At 31.6% G+C, this 17,500-nt stretch overlaps 1 protein-coding gene across 2 annotated transcripts in view; it reads right to left on the minus strand.

The window, feature by feature from the left end:
• The window catches only part of LOC122630215 (ELKS/Rab6-interacting/CAST family member 1), a 75,234-nt gene that overhangs the window by 27,167 nt on the left and 30,567 nt on the right, over positions 1-17,500 (minus strand). For both annotated transcript variants that reach the window (XM_043814490.1, XM_043814489.1), the window contains exons 3-4: positions 11,197-11,293; positions 9,324-9,379 (exon numbers count right to left, since the gene is read on the minus strand). In XM_043814490.1, coding sequence (XP_043670425.1) covers positions 9,324-9,379; positions 11,197-11,293 — 153 coding nt within the window. The remainder of the gene's footprint in view (positions 1-9,323; positions 9,380-11,196; positions 11,294-17,500) is intronic.

Genomic DNA, 17,500 nt, shown 5'->3' on the forward strand with positions numbered 1-17,500 from the left:
GACGCCGGGCGCCGTCGCAGTTCTTTCGCCCACCGCGACGTACGGCCGACATCATTGTCCATATAACTGCGCGCAGCGTTTCGATGAAATTCGTTTTTAATTTTCGTCAATTAAATATATTAACGTAGACATATTTATATACCATCCCATTTTTTGTTGAAAACACCTATACACCTCGACCCTTCCCCCAATTGACCTCTACCCAATCAACCCCATTTTCGTAACCTAACAAAAATAATTTCTATCATCTTCGTTCGTTCACTGTCATTAATAACACCTAATGTTATGACCAAGTGCCACAGCTATTTTTTTTATTTTTTATTTTTCATTTTTCACGTCGGTTCTTTTATTAATTAATGAATTAATTAATCTATTTATTTTGACTTCCCCCTATTTTTCCTTTCGTTCTTTTTTCTTTTTTTCTCTTTTTGTTTTCATACATTCTGATTTTTCTCCCATAGTCCCCATATATATATTATGAATAAAATATAATCGTAATAACAACAACAACAACGGGAAATTTTTATCGTCGAGTCTTACTCCTCGAAACGCTCTCACATCACATGGACAAGATATTTCGTCGACTGAATGTTAAGTGTTTAAAGAGATACGCATTCGCGAAACGTTAGCTTACAAATATGTTAATCCGTGAAACTGATATATATATTTTTTTTATATCGATCGGAATAAATTGATTTATTTGACTAGGTCAAATTTAGATTTGGACAGATCGAACGATAAGAACTATATCGTAACGAGTCGGGAATACGCATCTGTTTGAGTTGTCTGCGTGTGCTGAGCTGAGATATCGTAACGAGTGCTCGCAAGACGAAAACGATTGATTTTGATTTGATTTTATTTGATCATTGACATAATATTTCAACTCGACTGGGATATATTAAATAAATTTTATATTCCTTAATTCTCAAAGGAATTATAATATACGTATCCCTCGTGTAATTTTCTTTGAAGTTGCGTTCTGAGATTTTTATCTGTAGTTGTTCAAAATATATTTCATTATGTTTACAAAATTATTTACATCATTGTTAATTCATATTTCAAATGTTAATATTTGAAGAAGAAAATATAAGTTATACCTATTTATTATATGATAAATTCTACTTTAATTTTCATCTTGCACAATTTATTATTATTAAGTATAATCATTTATTAAAAAAATTAGATTAGAAAAAAGGAAAAAAAAAGAATGATCACGTCATGATAAAGAACAATTATAAGACAAGATTGTAGCTACACACATATATTAATTGTTTCATATATCTCGAGTATGTAAGAATACGCGTACGTCATTTAAACGATATTCATTTATCGATATATAAATACGATTATTCATTATTTTACATAATCATTTCTAGAGGGTTAAAACGAATAACAAATAAGATCAGATTTTAATCGCGAAAAAAAAAATAAACCGAGTATCATGTTCTTTATTTTCTCTTATTATTTTTTCAAAATAAAAAAAAAGAAGAAAGAAAATACAAAAAAAAAAAACAAAAATTATAATACTGTAAGAGTCGTAAGCGTCGTACGAGCACGCGCGACTATGATTGATGATAAAAATGCTATGGCGAGTGTAAGTTAATGGTAGAGGATAAGACAGTAGATTACGCGAGGAGAACGACGTCGTATAATCGCATGACGCATCAGGTCGGTGCCAAACAGTCGCAAAGTTCTCCCTTGGGCCTGGAATCGGCTCGCCTTGACGCGACTTGACGACTTTCGGACCGTCCCGTTGCTCGCGCATCGATAACGACGATCGGCGATGATAGTGGTAAGTCGTGATGGGCAAGAACGTGTCTGAGGCGTACAAGAACGAGAAGAGAGAGTATACAATAATTGGATATGTTACATTCAGTGAATCACACAGTGGAGAAATTAAATGATTAAGAGAAAAATGTTCAAGCTGGTGCATATGTAATATATATATGTATATACATATAAATATATACACACATATATATATATGTATGTGTATATGTACATATTATGTATATATATTTATTTATAAATATATACGTGAGATAGGCAAATAAAGAAATAGAGGCTGAAGACATTCCCGTTGTATGGGTTCGTATAAGATGTTGATTTTTAAATTTATGCACATGTATTAATATATGTATATATATATATATATATATATATATATATATACACTGTGCGTAACATACATATATATATATATGTGTATGTATATGTATATACACACATTATGTGAATTATAAAAAAGGGACACATCGCAAAGATTTTTCTCTTAGTTATTTATTTATTTTTTTAACCTTTTTTTCTTTTTCTTTACCGAGCCAAAAATATCGCGAACGAGTGACGTGAGTAAGGTTTCTACGTAAATCCAAAGAAGATATCATTTTTCTTTCTTTTTCTTCTTCTTTTCTCTTTTTCCTTTTTTTTATTCCTTAATTAGACAATGTTAGATGATAATATCAAATAATAATTAAAGAATCTAGTAGTTTGTAAAGGATCGGAATAATAATGATTAAGGACCGTATTAACGTAATTAAGGTCGTTGAATTGTCGACATTTTAATTAGGCGAATGTCAATGTCATACTCGCGTGACCTTTGGCTCGAGTTTCCGCGATAACATGATATACATACCGTGGCTTTCCAAAAGGTAAGATCACTGGCAGGTTTGTACACCCCTTTATATAGATATGTTTTTAAAGCTTAGGTATACGTGTTGTTCTACTAAAACGGGATATGCGATCGTAATGTAATGTATAATATTAATGTACTTCTCTACGTTTGTATATGTCTTTCTAAATAATTCGTGCTGGCGATGTTTTGTTAGTGTATAAAAAGAAACAAGAAAAAAGACATTTATATATCTATATAGGTACGTGTATATATATATATATATATATATATATATATATATATATATAAAGAAAAATACAAATTGAAGAAAAAAGAAAAAAACGATCTAGCGCCGAACGAAATTTGCATCTCAAATCGATTTAAAACGAATGGGGACAGAGAGATGGGTGGTAGAGAGGGATGAAAAAATTTCTCGCTTTTGTAAAGAAAAAAAAATAAATTCTTGTTTCTTTTTGACGTCCTCGTTTAATCAACGGAAAACACCACCGTAACGGGCGCGCGTCGTCGAATTGTAATTTTTTTTATTTCCCTTGTTTTCGTGCGAGGGGTAGGCGAAGGAAAAAGAAAAAAAGAAGGAAAAAAGGCAAGAAAAAGAAAAGAACAAATTTGATGTGTCTTTCAGTGTACCTGTGTTAATAATCGTGGCAAATCGTGGTAGTTCGAGGGGGAGGGGAAGTTCCTCTCTATTCTTTTTTCTCTCCCGTATTTTTTTCTTGATGGAATAAACGAAAATGACGATGGCGATGGCGATCGATGTTGTGTCGATGTTGATGGTTATTGGTGATGATGGGTGATGGTGATAGTTGTGATTGTGGTGGTGATGGTTGTGGTTACTGTAGTAGTAGTAGTAATAGTAATAGTAGTAGTAATAGTAATAGTAATAGTAATAGTAGTAGGAGTAGTAGTAATAGTAGTAGTAGTAGTAGTAGTAGTAGTAGTAGTAGTAGTAATAGTAGTAGTAGTAGTAGTAGTAGTAGTAGTAGTAGTAGTAGTTATTGTTGTTAAACAGGGTGAGTGACGAAGGGGCGGATGCGGGCGAGATATTCCCCTGTGAGGATTGCTAACGTCTTTTTACCACCTACACATCCAAAGCAGCTCATTCCACGCATTCCAATCACAGCGCATATATTTTCGTTCTTAATCAATCTGCTTTTATTATGATACGAGAGTACTTATATATATATGTATATATATAGTATAGTATATATATAGATACTTTTTGTATTCTCTTTTTTTTAATTATTTTTTTTTTGGGTTCAAACCTACGTATCTCGATTTTCTTTACGATACAAGTCGTCCACCCCTTTCCGCGTCCTCGTCGTCGTCTCGTCCCGTCGTAATTTTTTTTTTGTTTGTTTTGTTTTTTTTTTTCGTCAACGATTTTGCTTTTTTTTTTCTTTTTTTTTTCTTTTTTCTGTTATCTTATTTTTTTTTAATTTTTTTTTTTTTTTATATGTGTATATATATTTGGATCATACGCAAGATGCAAAAAGAGAGATAGACAAAGAGAAAAATCCTGTGGGTTTTGCGCACTGGACTTATGATTTTTTTTTTGGTTGTTGTTGGGACAGTAGAGGGTGACAATAGGAAAATAAACAATTGTTGGTTCTCATCGATATTTTGTCTTCTTTTAGGATTTCGGTACATGCCTTTAGAACATGGAATAAAAGGACATCGTTTTTGACATACTTCGATATTTCTCTAGAGTCAAAATCTTTTCTTTTTGTTTTTTATTTCGTTTTATAACGTTCACGACACTTTAAAGTTTTGTTTAATTATTATCATATCGCATAACACAATGAACACGATTTTGTTCGAAACGACATCTCTTCTTAAATTTTCACACGATGAAAGAAAAGAAGAGTAAAAGAAAACAGCCCGATCGATTAAATTGCGAGAAATATTATCGGAGATGATTTTAAAATGAGAACAAAAAATCTCGATCAACATTTCTTTTCAAAATAATAACGAGGGTAATTAGAAGCTACGATATTAACGTCTTTCAAACGATGATTTTTTGACGATGAAATTTTTTTTTCGATCATAAAGAATATCGCGTCGAAGTGAAGTATGTCAATTACAAAAGAATTTTGAAAGGGATTTAGAATTGGGACGGATCATTAGATAGGATTGATAAGAGGAAAAACGGAAGAAGAAGAAGAAGAAGAAGTAAGTAAGAAGAAGAGAGAAGAAAAATAAGAATTAGAAGAAGAAAAAGGGAAAGAAAAAGAAGAAGAAAAAGAAGAAGTAGAAATAGAAGTAGAAGAATCGAAGGAGGATTTGGATAATGTGACACAATGCTCGTGCTACTACGATTTTAGCGCAATATGAAAAGTGAACAATATGAAGACAGGCCTGGTGCTTTTCGGTGCAAAATCGAACGTACAAAAGTCAAGTGAAATCGATGGTTTGAATTATTGCCGCGTTCGTTAAATACATACACACACACTCGTCACGGCATATATGGTATATATATAATACCCTAGAAGAACGTTAAATGCGACGCGAGAAAGAGGAAGCGTACACCCCGGTCGAGACGTACACCACGTTGTTTGTACGTGCAGAAGAATCGAAAGAAACAGAAAAGAAAGAAAATAAAGAAAGAAAGGAAGAAAGATAGAAAGAGAGAGAGAGAGAGAAAGAGAGAGAAAGAGAAAGAGAAAGAAAGAAAGAGAGAGATGGAGATATCGAAAGTAGAATTTTATGTATCGAAAGACACATAAAATGGATAGGTGAAAAAGAAACGTGAAAGAGAAAGACGGATATAGAAGTGAATATAAGATAAATAAAAAAAATCAATAAATGAGAAAAGAGAGAGAGAGAAAGAGAAAGAAAAAGTAAAAGAAAATAATGAAATAAATACCGTCTGTTAAAAAATACTTAGGATATATGTAACATAAGTGGATAAACGAATCATATTGTTGAAGAAGAACATGGTGCTATTTATCAAGCTCATGCTCGAAGATTGTCCGAGATTTTTTCTTCGAGTTCTTAAATTCTCTGTCTTATTCGATTAGTGATTTATTTTTCTTTGATTAGTTTCATCATAGATGCCACGCAAGCAACGTAGACGCGTCTCACATCTAAATCCTAGGATCTAATAGGCAACACACATAGAGTATGCGAAAAGGATCGAATAAAAAATGGTGGATGCGACGTCGCTCCGTCTTCGTTGATGTCAATCATCGAAGTTTCCTTAACAGGCCTCTACGATCCGGCTTGTTAATAATAATAATAAGAAGAATAAGAATAACAACAACAACAACAACAATAATAATAATAATAATAGTAATAATAATAATAATAATAATAATAATAATAATAATAATAATAATAATAGTAATAATAATAATAACAATAATAATAACAATAATAATAGTCATCATCATCATTATCATTATCATCATAATCATTCGCCGCAATTGTCCTGTAATTTGTTTCTTTTGTCTCATCTATTCACTTTTATTTTATTTTTCTTTTTCTTTTCATTTTCTTTCCTTTATATTCTTTTGCAACTGCCCTTCTTCTTTCCTCTTTTCTTTTTTTTTTTTATATTTTTTTTTATCAGAACGATACAGTGCAAAGGGATGAATCAAGATGTAGATTTCTTCTTTTTTTTTTTCAATTAGTATGTTAACTATATATGATACATGTTCAATTACTTCAATCTCTGTCTAAAATAACACTAGTGACACAAGCTGATACTACTTAATGATTTCGAAACGCACTACTGATAGTTAATCACTCATCAAGCTACATAGATAAGTATGTTAAGTCCTAAATCACGATGGGAATATCTATTTGATCTAATCGATCGTAGATCGTTCAACACACTTATTGCTACCAATTTCTAGAATAAATTTTAATCTTTTTTCCCCCTCTCTCTCGTTTTCTTTTTCTTTATCAACAAGAATTAATAAACAATTTAAACATAACATAATATATTCGAAATTGGTTGAGCGTATGTGTTAGAAACGAGTCGATCGCACATGCATCGCTTCGTAGTTCAATAATAATTTTAAAGATATACGGGATAGAAAGAAAAAACTAAAAAAAAAGAATAAGAAAGTAATAAATGTAAAAAAAGAAATAGAGAAAGAGAACAGAAATTGTCGCATTTTTGGTTGCGAGTACTCGTGGGAAGGAGCGACTTCGCATTTGTGTGCGGGAACAAAAAATAGGGTTGTCTAGAGAGAAAACGTGAAACGAGGCCAGACTATAGAAGATGTGAATGGTGCTGGAGAACACAGCGCTATGATCTCTTCTATAAAGACAAGACGAATTACACGAATTACAAGGAGTCATATATATATATATATATATATATATATATATATATATATATGTATGTATATATAATATATATATGTATATTATATATTGTATATATATGTATATATTTATATATATATATATAAATATGTATACACATATATATATAGAGAGAGAGAGGCATTAAGGGTAGATTCGTTCAACTATGCTGAACGATGAACTAGTGATGACGTTTAATATACATATACATACATATATATATATATATATATATATATATATAAAATAAGGATGTACATACATATAATATGTCGTTTATACATACAATAAACGTTTATCGCTATATATGATATAATGATAGGCAGAGCAACGGCAGTGGAAATTTCTAAAGAGAGGAAGCAATATGTATGCACGTTGCAATGCAATCGAGAATCCGCAAAGTCGTTTTTCTGTAATAACGCGATTAAAAGAAGATATGTCAAAGTCAATGATAAAAAATATCTTCCGAAATTTCATTTAATGCTTTTACGAATCGATGACTAATAAACGTCGATAAACGTTGCCAACTACATTCTTTTTTTTTATTATTCTTTCCTTCTGTGCATTTCAAATTGGTAATACTGCAAATTGTTTAATCATAAAGTAAAAATTTAGTTTCTAAATTCTTTCGTTCTCGCACGATATATTCAAAATTTTTGTTTTAAATTGAAATGTAAACGATTTGTCATATTCCTCGAGAATAAGATACTTTTTTTAGAAAAATAATCTTTTCCTTTCTCTGTTTTCTTTTTTTTTTTTTTTCGATAATTCTAAGGCAAACGTCAAAAAATTTTTCGTAAAATGAAAAGTATATTACTTGGATCATTTTCATAATCATTTGTATTGTTCGCATCAATTCCATAAATATTTTTATTAATAAATAATTATTATATATATATATATGTATGCATAATAATAAATATTGTCTTTGTCAAATGGGTTAAAATTCAGAAAACTTTTTTGGTCGGCAAACACGTAACGATCATTTTTGAAACGATAAAGGATATTATCAAGAAAAGAATTTCTTCGAGAATAACGAATGACGAATAAATAAGAATAAATCCGAAAAAAAATGGCGCGAATTCTCGAACGCATCTAACAACGAAGTGTCATTGCAGTCGTGAGAATACGACTGTGTGAAAAGAATACAAGAGTATAATAATATATATATATATGCTTTTGTGAAATATATCGTGTGACAAAATATGTGTACGTATACGTGCGCGTATATATATATATATATATATATATATATATATGACCTGTGCTTCGAAAACGTATGTGTTTTGAATCTTGAAAGAAGATAATATATAATATATGTATATTATATAATATAAATAATTAGAGTACGCCGTGTGTCGAGTTAACGTTCGAGAAGTACGAAGAGGAAAAAATCAAAAAAAAAAAAAAAAAAAAAAGAAAGAATAAGAAAAATAAAGAAAAAAAAAAAATTACGCGTGGCTCGATGGCGTTTTGTTGTCCGTAGCGAAGATTCGAAAAGGATTTTTTATCTATATTAATCATAATCATTGTTATAATTTTTTTCTTTCTCTTTTCTTTGCGTCTTTATTTATTTTCTTCCTTTTCCTCTTCTTGAATAATTCGGACGATTATTTGGCCTCGAGAAAACACGGATTGATCTCCGTAATAATATATAATATATGTGCTGGTCCGTCTTGTGTGTTCTTTCCATTTTTTGTTTGTTTTATATATATATTATATATCAATTGATTTGTCGTTTTGTTTGTTTTATGTATATATATGTATACATAATTTTTTTGTTTCGTTTTTTTTTTTTCCATTCACAAGTTCCTCCCGCGAACCCGCGATATATCGAATATATTAGTATATTACGATGGTTGTTTTGGGAATTTGTTACGAGTCTCAAAAGCGTGTGGATACACAACACGGGATAGAAGTGAAGCCACTGGCAGCGCAATTGAACTCACTTTCTACGTGCAAGCAACTACGTATTACAACATAGCGAAGATGTGATATCGCGCAAACGCGTGTTTCGATAATCATATGAATTTTAATAATGGGGTACCATTATATACGTGTATATGTTTATATATTTTTCTCTTTCTCTCTCTCTTTCTCTCTTTTTCTCTCTTTCTCTCTCTCTCTCCCACTCTCTCTCTTTCTCTCTCTCTCTCTCTCTTTATGACTATCTGTCATGTATACATATACACGAATACATAGTACATATTCAGACACGCGTTACGAGCGAGACACGATCGTTCGATCAAGTGAGAAAGTGATATGTATATAATATAATATTTATATAGATATATATATGTATATATATATATGTATATATATATAGTATTTATATATATGCATATGATTATGCCAGCATGGTTAGAAATAGTTTAAGGACCTGCTTCTGGGCCAACGACTGCATCTGCTGGAACATGATCCTTTCCTCCTCTTTTCCTGGAACAGTAGAAATCGAGAAGAAGCTCTCTTTGGGGGGGAGAGGGGGAGTATGGGTGTGGATTTTTAAGGGATATATAATATAACAGCAGAATCTTTACGACACGTTAAATCTTAAATTCTTAAGCTCGTTTAAGCTTAATCATCGCGATATTATAAATATATCCCAGGCGTCGTTATGGCCTAACGTAGCGATATTACAATTACGATGTAATTCAAGTAATCTTTCGTTATTCGTAATTCTCTACTTTTAGTTTTTCTTTTTCGTCGAATCATCAAATGTTCGATCGAATTAAAGTCAAGTGGACGATACGACGTTGGAGTTGTCGTCGAGTTTTCAGAGAAATCGTTCCTTCAAAAATAATTCGACGGGACGTTGAAGAAGAAGAAGAAAAAAAAAAGAGAGAGAGAGAGAGAGAGAGAGAGAGAAAGGAAAAAGGGAGAAAAAAAGAAAGAAAGTAGAATAAACAAATAAGTAAATAAACAAAAATAAATACAAGTAGGTGCGTAATGATTGTTTTTTTTCTCTTTCTTTTTTTTTTTTTTTTTTTTTTTTTTTTTTTAATAAAATTTTATGAGAAGAAACCATGACTCTAACTGCGATCTTTCATTACTTTGAAATAAGGACGTTCGAAAATATGTTCGGCATAATGGAGAAGACTCCGTAAATCTGTGCCAGTAGGGAAAATCCAGGACGTTAGCGCAGCAGCCGTATCCCAGTACATCTCCAACGTCTAAAACCACGTCCCACATTCGGCGCACGCGTTACGACGCTGTGAACAGTGTCGTCGCTACTGCCCTACATATGCTTGTCCCCCTTCCCCAAACAATCTTTTCCTAACGTTTCATACTTCTTTATTTATGTATGTATGTATTTATTTATTTATTTATTTATTTATTTTTATGCGAAGTACATCGAATTGTTTCTAAAAAAAAAATTAAACGAACAAAAAATATTCTCTCGGAGTACCTTACGCGAATTGATTAATTTTTCTTACTTTCGTTTTTGTCCTGTTTTTTTTTTTTTTATTCTATTTTATACTTTTTTTCTAATTTTTGTTGCAAAAAGAATTGAAACGATACGAGAATGCTTTATCTCGCACATTGGATTAACGACTTTTCGAGAGCTTCGTGATTGTTAGTTTATTCCTTTTTCCTTTTTTTTTTTCTTTTATTTTATTTTTTTTTAACGAACAACACACATCAGAAGAGTTTATTTTACGTGTGACGTGTTCTTACGAAGCACGGTCGACGAGTTCTTTTTTATTTCTTTTTTTTTTGGCTTCTTTTTTCCTTTTTTTTGTTTTTTTTTTCTTTCTTTTTATAATCAAGAGTCATCAGAGAACACGCGTGAGTAACGTTTCGGATCTCTCGTTCGCGAGTGAGTTTTTCTGAGTTTTTTCAGTTCGTTCCTGGCGGTTAATGTACTTAATTAAAATAGATTATAGCCGGCCTTGCGTTGATACACCCGCGAGATGATGAAGAAGGAGATAGCACGCGATGATGATATTTTTCGACGATGAGCGTGGCAGCTCTTAGCTTTTAACTCGCTTTAAACATTACATTTTAACATTCTAATGTGAGAAATAAGGATAAATATAATCATTGAAAATTTTCACTAAGAATTTACGATATTCTCCTGTATTTGTTTTCCTTTTTTCGCAAATTCTTCCTCAAAAAAGACGAATATCCTGAATGAGTACGGGAATCATCGATTCACACAACTACAGGAGCAACAACAACGACAACAGGAAGTGATGGTGAAGAAGAAAAGAAAAAAAAAAGAAAAAAGAAAAATATTCAAAATTCAGCCTCACCCATCCCTTTGTTTTGGAGCATCTCGAGAAGCTTCTTGATACTTTCATCGCGAGCTTGCAATGTCTGCTTCTGCGTTTCTATTCTCAATTCCAATTCCTGTAATCATAAACGATCAATCAGATATTAGTCCTTACGTTTTCAAAATTTTATTTATTACGCATTCCGATCCTCGTCAATTTTATATGTATGCTCATTATATTTTTCAAGTATTATATATATATATATATATATATATATATATATATATGTTATAATACTTGTAAAAATACAAAAAATTTTTATTATAAGAAAAATCCAAATTTTACAAATCTTGCTATACACGTAATAATAGTATGCCGAAAAATAATTGCATTATTATGAATTCATATTTTTCTTTAAATAGCAAAAATATCAAACTATTCGGAGTAAAACAAGCCTGAATAAAATCACGAATTAATCGCAAGTCGAAAATTATCTCCTATTCTCTTTTTTCTTTTTTTCTTTAAATATCCAAAATATCGAACTGATATAATACAATGTAACATCAAGAACAATGTAACACGTTTGATTTCGATTGTCAAAAAAAAAAAAAAAAAAAAAAAAATAGTTCAACTCTCAAGTAAAATTATATGCAGAACATAAAAAGAAGAAAACATGATTTCGATAAGAAATAAAAGATGGAGGGTGTAGGGGCAATTAAAAAGGACAAGAAAAACGGACAAAGAAACAATAACAAAAATCGGAATAACTACTGTAAAGTTTGTTGTGAAAAGAAGACGAAGACGAAGAAGAAGAAGAAGAAGAAGAAGAAGAAGAAGAAGAAGAAGAAGAAGAAGAAGAAGAAGAAGAAGAAGAAGAAGAAGAAGAAGAAGAAGAAGAAGAAGAAGAAGAAGAAGAAGAAGAAGAAGAAGAAGAAGAAGAAGAAGAAGAAGAAGAAGAAGAAGAAGAAGAAGAAGAAGAAGAAGAAGAAGAAGAAGAAGAAGAAGAAGAAGAAGAAGAAGAAGAAGAAGAAGAAGAAGAAGAAGAAGAAGAAGAAGAAGAAGATGATGAAGAAGAAGAAGAAAAAGACGAAAGAAGAAAGAAAAAGAAAGAAAAAGATCTGTTTCGTCGAAGGCAAGGTATATGTCAAACACACACGAACGACCCTTCTCTCCTTCTTTTTTAACCTTCATCATCGTTCGTGGTAATATAAAAGGGGAGAATCAAAGCAAAGAGAAAAAACATAAGCACGGGAGGTCGGTCTCCCTTTTCATGGCTGGTAAATGGTCGATTTGTATTGCGTCGCTGGTAGATAACGCCGTTGGTAGCTTGACGCCTGTATAACGAATTTAGAAGACCTCTTTGACGACGGGAACGTAATTAGTCTCGAATTAGACACCCGCTGGTCTTACCATCATCATACTTTCCCCTCTGGCAGTGCATGAAAGTGTTCGCGCGTTAACCTTTTCTCTTCTTCGACACCCCAATGATTTTGTTTACCCCCTGTTCTTTCCTTTTTCATCTATCTCTCAACGAAATAGCGTTTACTCTTTGCGTTCAAAAAAGAAAAAAAGGAAAAGAATGCCTTCAGTCTTTTTATCGTTTTTATATGTTCGTATTTGATCGAAGATCAAGTCAATGAAAATCGACATTTGAGACAATAATCGATGGAATTTCGAAAAGTAGAGATCGTTTTATTTTCGATCGATACTTCGATTGGTTCCTTTTTTTTTCTTTTTTTAATTAAAGCTAATGATGATTGATATTTTTTAATACCTATTGTTAGAATATTTCATATGTGAATCTAATTGTAATAATTAATATTTAATAATGAAACCACATTGTCGAAATCACATTGACGAGTACGTACATGCATATTTAACAATGTTTTCTACGAAACAATCAATCAATGTATTTTCAAGGACGCATCAATTAATCATCGAACAGCATTTAAACACTAAATTTACTTATTATACATCGATCGTATATACCTAAATTATAATAACTAATATTTTATCATTGAAATCCATCATACTGACGGATATATTAAAGGAAAGCTATTCTTTTTTTTTTTGTTGTTAAACCATTAGTTCATGTTATTAAATCGATCAAAGTTTGAACATAAATTGCTAATATTTATAATGTCCATAATATTAAACAGATTTCGCGCACAGACATACTCACATACATAGACAGACAGACAAATGAAATTGATGGGTTTACGTAAACGTAGTCTTAAGAAATAAAAAGACGAATATACCTAATAACGAAGAGATGCCGAATGGACCGACGGTCGATGGACCGCAAGCCAACAATCGTTGGATTTTATAATGAAGTAGAGGAGACGGTGGAGAGGTGAGGAAACCAATGAGAAAGCGACTGCATAAACTGGCGAACGGCCAAAGGCGACCAGTTGCTTTTCGTAGTATTGTATGTTTGACCTGTCTGCGACGGTTTCCTGGATGAAGTCCGTGTTAATATATTCGAACGGACGTTTCTAACTGTGGTTCAATCAATTGCAGTTGTATCATAACGAAACAAACAATTTTTCAAATTTATATTGACTAAACTGTATAAAATGCAACAATTGATATTTTGTTGTATCGACGATCAGTAATATCTTCAAGTTTCCTTTTTTAGTTGACGCTTTTTGTTATAAAACAAAAATCAAATAAAATTTAAGATTAACATCCGTTTGGACTTTTCTATTCGAGATTTTGTAAAAGACTAAAGTTATGTCGCAGAATGTGCAACAGCTAAAGGAGAGAATAAGAAACGTTCGTGTTTGCGATGGACGAAAAGTACTTGGCAAAATAGTTGGCAAGAATTTGAATCTTCTGCACTAATGCCAAAAGCTATATATCGAACATTCGTAGAGATTCGTAGAAACTTGAAATCTTACTGATTATTAAACAACAAACCCTCGTACTTCTATTCCGTATAATTTAATCAAAATAAATCTTTTAGGGGTTGTATATTCCGTCACGAATACACCTCATGTTTTTTCAATATTTATATCCATTATTTTAATAAATTTTTCAATTACTTAACTAACTCAAACTTTTCGTTGAAATGTTTCACTTCAATTATAATTTATGTATGTACTCTCGTTTATAAAAATGATAGTTTAAAATAAACAGGAATGAGAGAAAGAGAAAGAGAGAGAAAGAGAGACGACTATCGATCGTGTTCCATCGATTATTAAAATCGTTTCATTTTCAAACACTCTTGGAGAGCGTCTACTTCCCGTAACATCGATGAGTTTCAATGATCGATAAGTCTCAATAATGCTTGTTACGAAGTCAAGCCGCGTGGAATCGACTCCGTTGTAAGTAGAAGCAGCCAGGTGCATTCTTCATTTACAAGTTGGCCATAATAGTACGACATCGTTGAACTCGAGTTTAATCTTTCTCTCTCTCTTTCTCTCTCTTTCTCTCTTTTCATTTTATTTACTCCATTTTTAATTTCACTTCTTTCTTACCACGATCAAATAATTCGACCATTTTCACGAATATTTCATCTCAGTCTATCACGATCATTTCGAATTAATTTTATAAACCTCGATTTATTTTGTCACGTAAACAATAAATTAGATAGTAAATAGATTAAATTTTTCCCATCGATAATTCGTCTCACATCATGCAAATTATTATTGTCTTATCACAAAGTTACACAAGGAATTAACGTAAAATTAATTATACAGAATGTATCGCTTAAAGTTCTTAGATGAGCCAAAACTTTCTAATCTTCTTATGTTTTACAACGCGAAAAGAAGAAACAAAATAGGATTAGTCCAAAAAGTATTCGTAAAAGAGAGCAGGAAGATTATTGATTTTTTAAAAATTACTTAGGAAACTTTACAGGCCACATGAAATATATGTATATCATAGAAGAGCCGAGCCGAGTTGGCTGTCACGAAGAGTTTTAAATATACCAATCAAATTTGGAGTTATTTTAGATTAAGAAAAAGTTGAAGAAAGATGTCCGATAAACAAAAAAGAAAGAAAAGAACGTTGTTATGATCAACTTATAAAAAACGGTAGCTTCGAAACAAGTAGCAACAAGTATCCTCATCAAGTGGTTGGTCCGCCATTTGCCGACTAATTGCTCGTACTTTGGCAAACACCTTTCGTGTTCTCCCTTCTCTCTAACCTCTACCATCCCACTTCCATCCACATCCCATATCCCATATCCCACATACCCCATATTCGAGCCAGTCATTCCGCAGAACTGGCAGAATCGTCTTTCTTAGTTTCTATTTTAATACACGCGACAAGTACGGAAGCGTGTCAAATGGCGACGGTGACGTTGCAGTTTCTTTTTTTTTATTTATTTTCTCTCTCTCTCTCTCTCTCTCTCTCTCTCTCTCTCTCTCTCTCTCTCTCTCTCTCTCTCTCTCTCTCTCTCTCTCTGTACCAAGATCCAAGAGAGCAAAGAGCTAGACGCATAGATAGATAGATAGACGTAGTTATATAATAAATACACATAAATAAGACGAAATTGTATTTCTGGCGCCTGCAGTTTGTAGGACGTAGACTACTGACAGAATTATCGCGTGGTTGGTCAATATTTACACGTTGCCAAGATTTCCGGAAGTATCGTCGACTATTAACCGGCCTGGCAGAACAATCGGTCATTTACCTCGAACAAGATCTAAACCCTCTCGTGTCTATTTCGGTAACATATGCGGGACTCCTTCCTTCCTTCCTTCCTTCCGCGTCTCTTCGTTACTCTTCTTCGAATAGTCGATAAACGTGACGCCATCTTTATAGTCATCGTCGTCGTCGTCGTCTTCGTCGTCATCGTTTTTCTTCTTTTAATCGTCTTATACGAATAAATTCCTTCGACGAATTCATAAATCGTTCGATTAATTTACTTTCTATTAAATTTTTCTAATTTTCTATTTACGATCGTCAATCGATTTTTTTCTTTATATGACGTTACGTTATTTCAAATGAAAGGAGATTAGAAATGTTATTAATCAATCGCTTAAATTAATATTTCTATCCGATTAGTTGCTAACAATATTTAATAATTTTTTCAACGTATTATCCGATTCATTTATTTTTCATTCGATTTTCTAATCCATTATCACGATCGTTTGTCAAATTTTCTATTATTTCGGGATGGTAATGTGTAAGTATTCGAATTGAAATAAGATTAAAAATGATTAGCGACATCATTTCGTTTATCTTTAAATCATTATACGTATCGATCTAATTTATTTCTAACACGTTTAATTTATTCGTTTAACGAATCGTCGATCGATTCATTCATTTTTCACTCGATTTATTAACTTACTTTTCAAGATATAATAATGAGGAAATATTCAAAATGAAATGAGATTAGAAATATCATTGACATAGTCAGATGAATTTCTATTTCTACGTAACGATGAATCTTTCTAATGAAAATCTATTTCTAATGTATCTACTTTATATAGTTGAAACAAATGGTTATTTGTCGATTGTGCATAAATAATCTATTCAAAAATGCGAAGGTTACATAAATAGATAATAAATTGAATAAGTTCGAAACAAATCTGAATAAGGTTAAGGTTTAGGTCAAGCATATTGCAATGAATGCAATATTTTTGTTAACCCCTTTTTATCCTTTTTCATTTTATTCCTACTTATGTTCACCCCCTCACCTCTCTCTCTCTCTCTCTCTCTCTCTCTCTCTCTCTCTTTCTCTCTCTTTTTCTTTTTTTCTACGTTTCAACGTTTTCTCTCTCTCACATTTTATTCCTATTATTCGAGATTATAATGATTCCAACCAAGAGCCGGCATTCATCTCAAAGAGATCCCAATCTTGGCATGGTCCAATTCGACCTACTATTTCCATTGTACGTTCAATGACAAAACGAATAAAAGAGAGATAACGCGTTGATATCATATATATCTATATAAAATTGCGAAAGGACGTGCTAGAAACAATCAAATTTGTTCATATTATATTAAATGATTGCAAAAATTTGTCGGATTGCAAATAAATTTTTTTTTTTTTCGAGAAACACATGTCATGTAATTTTATTTCCACGAAAGATGCATCAATTTTCTTTAGAAATGAAATTCAAAAAATTACCCGACAAAATAGACAGAAGCTTGTTGAAAAGTGATGACAGATATTTCGATTAAAATATAATCTTTTTTTTTTTTGTTCGTACAATTTTCGTTTATGAATTTTTGCTTATCCGTCGAAAAAAAATCGATATAATTAAATCTGTCGATATCGTTCAATTAAAATAAAATATTTAATATCATGTGTATGTAAAAAAAAAAGGAAAAGTAAAAAGAAAATAATTGAAAAAATACTGTAAACATATGCATAAAAAAGATAAAATCG

This window comes from Vespula pensylvanica, chromosome 6, assembly GCF_014466175.1.
Source record: "Vespula pensylvanica isolate Volc-1 chromosome 6, ASM1446617v1, whole genome shotgun sequence".
Classification (NCBI taxonomy): domain Eukaryota; kingdom Metazoa; phylum Arthropoda; class Insecta; order Hymenoptera; family Vespidae; genus Vespula; species Vespula pensylvanica.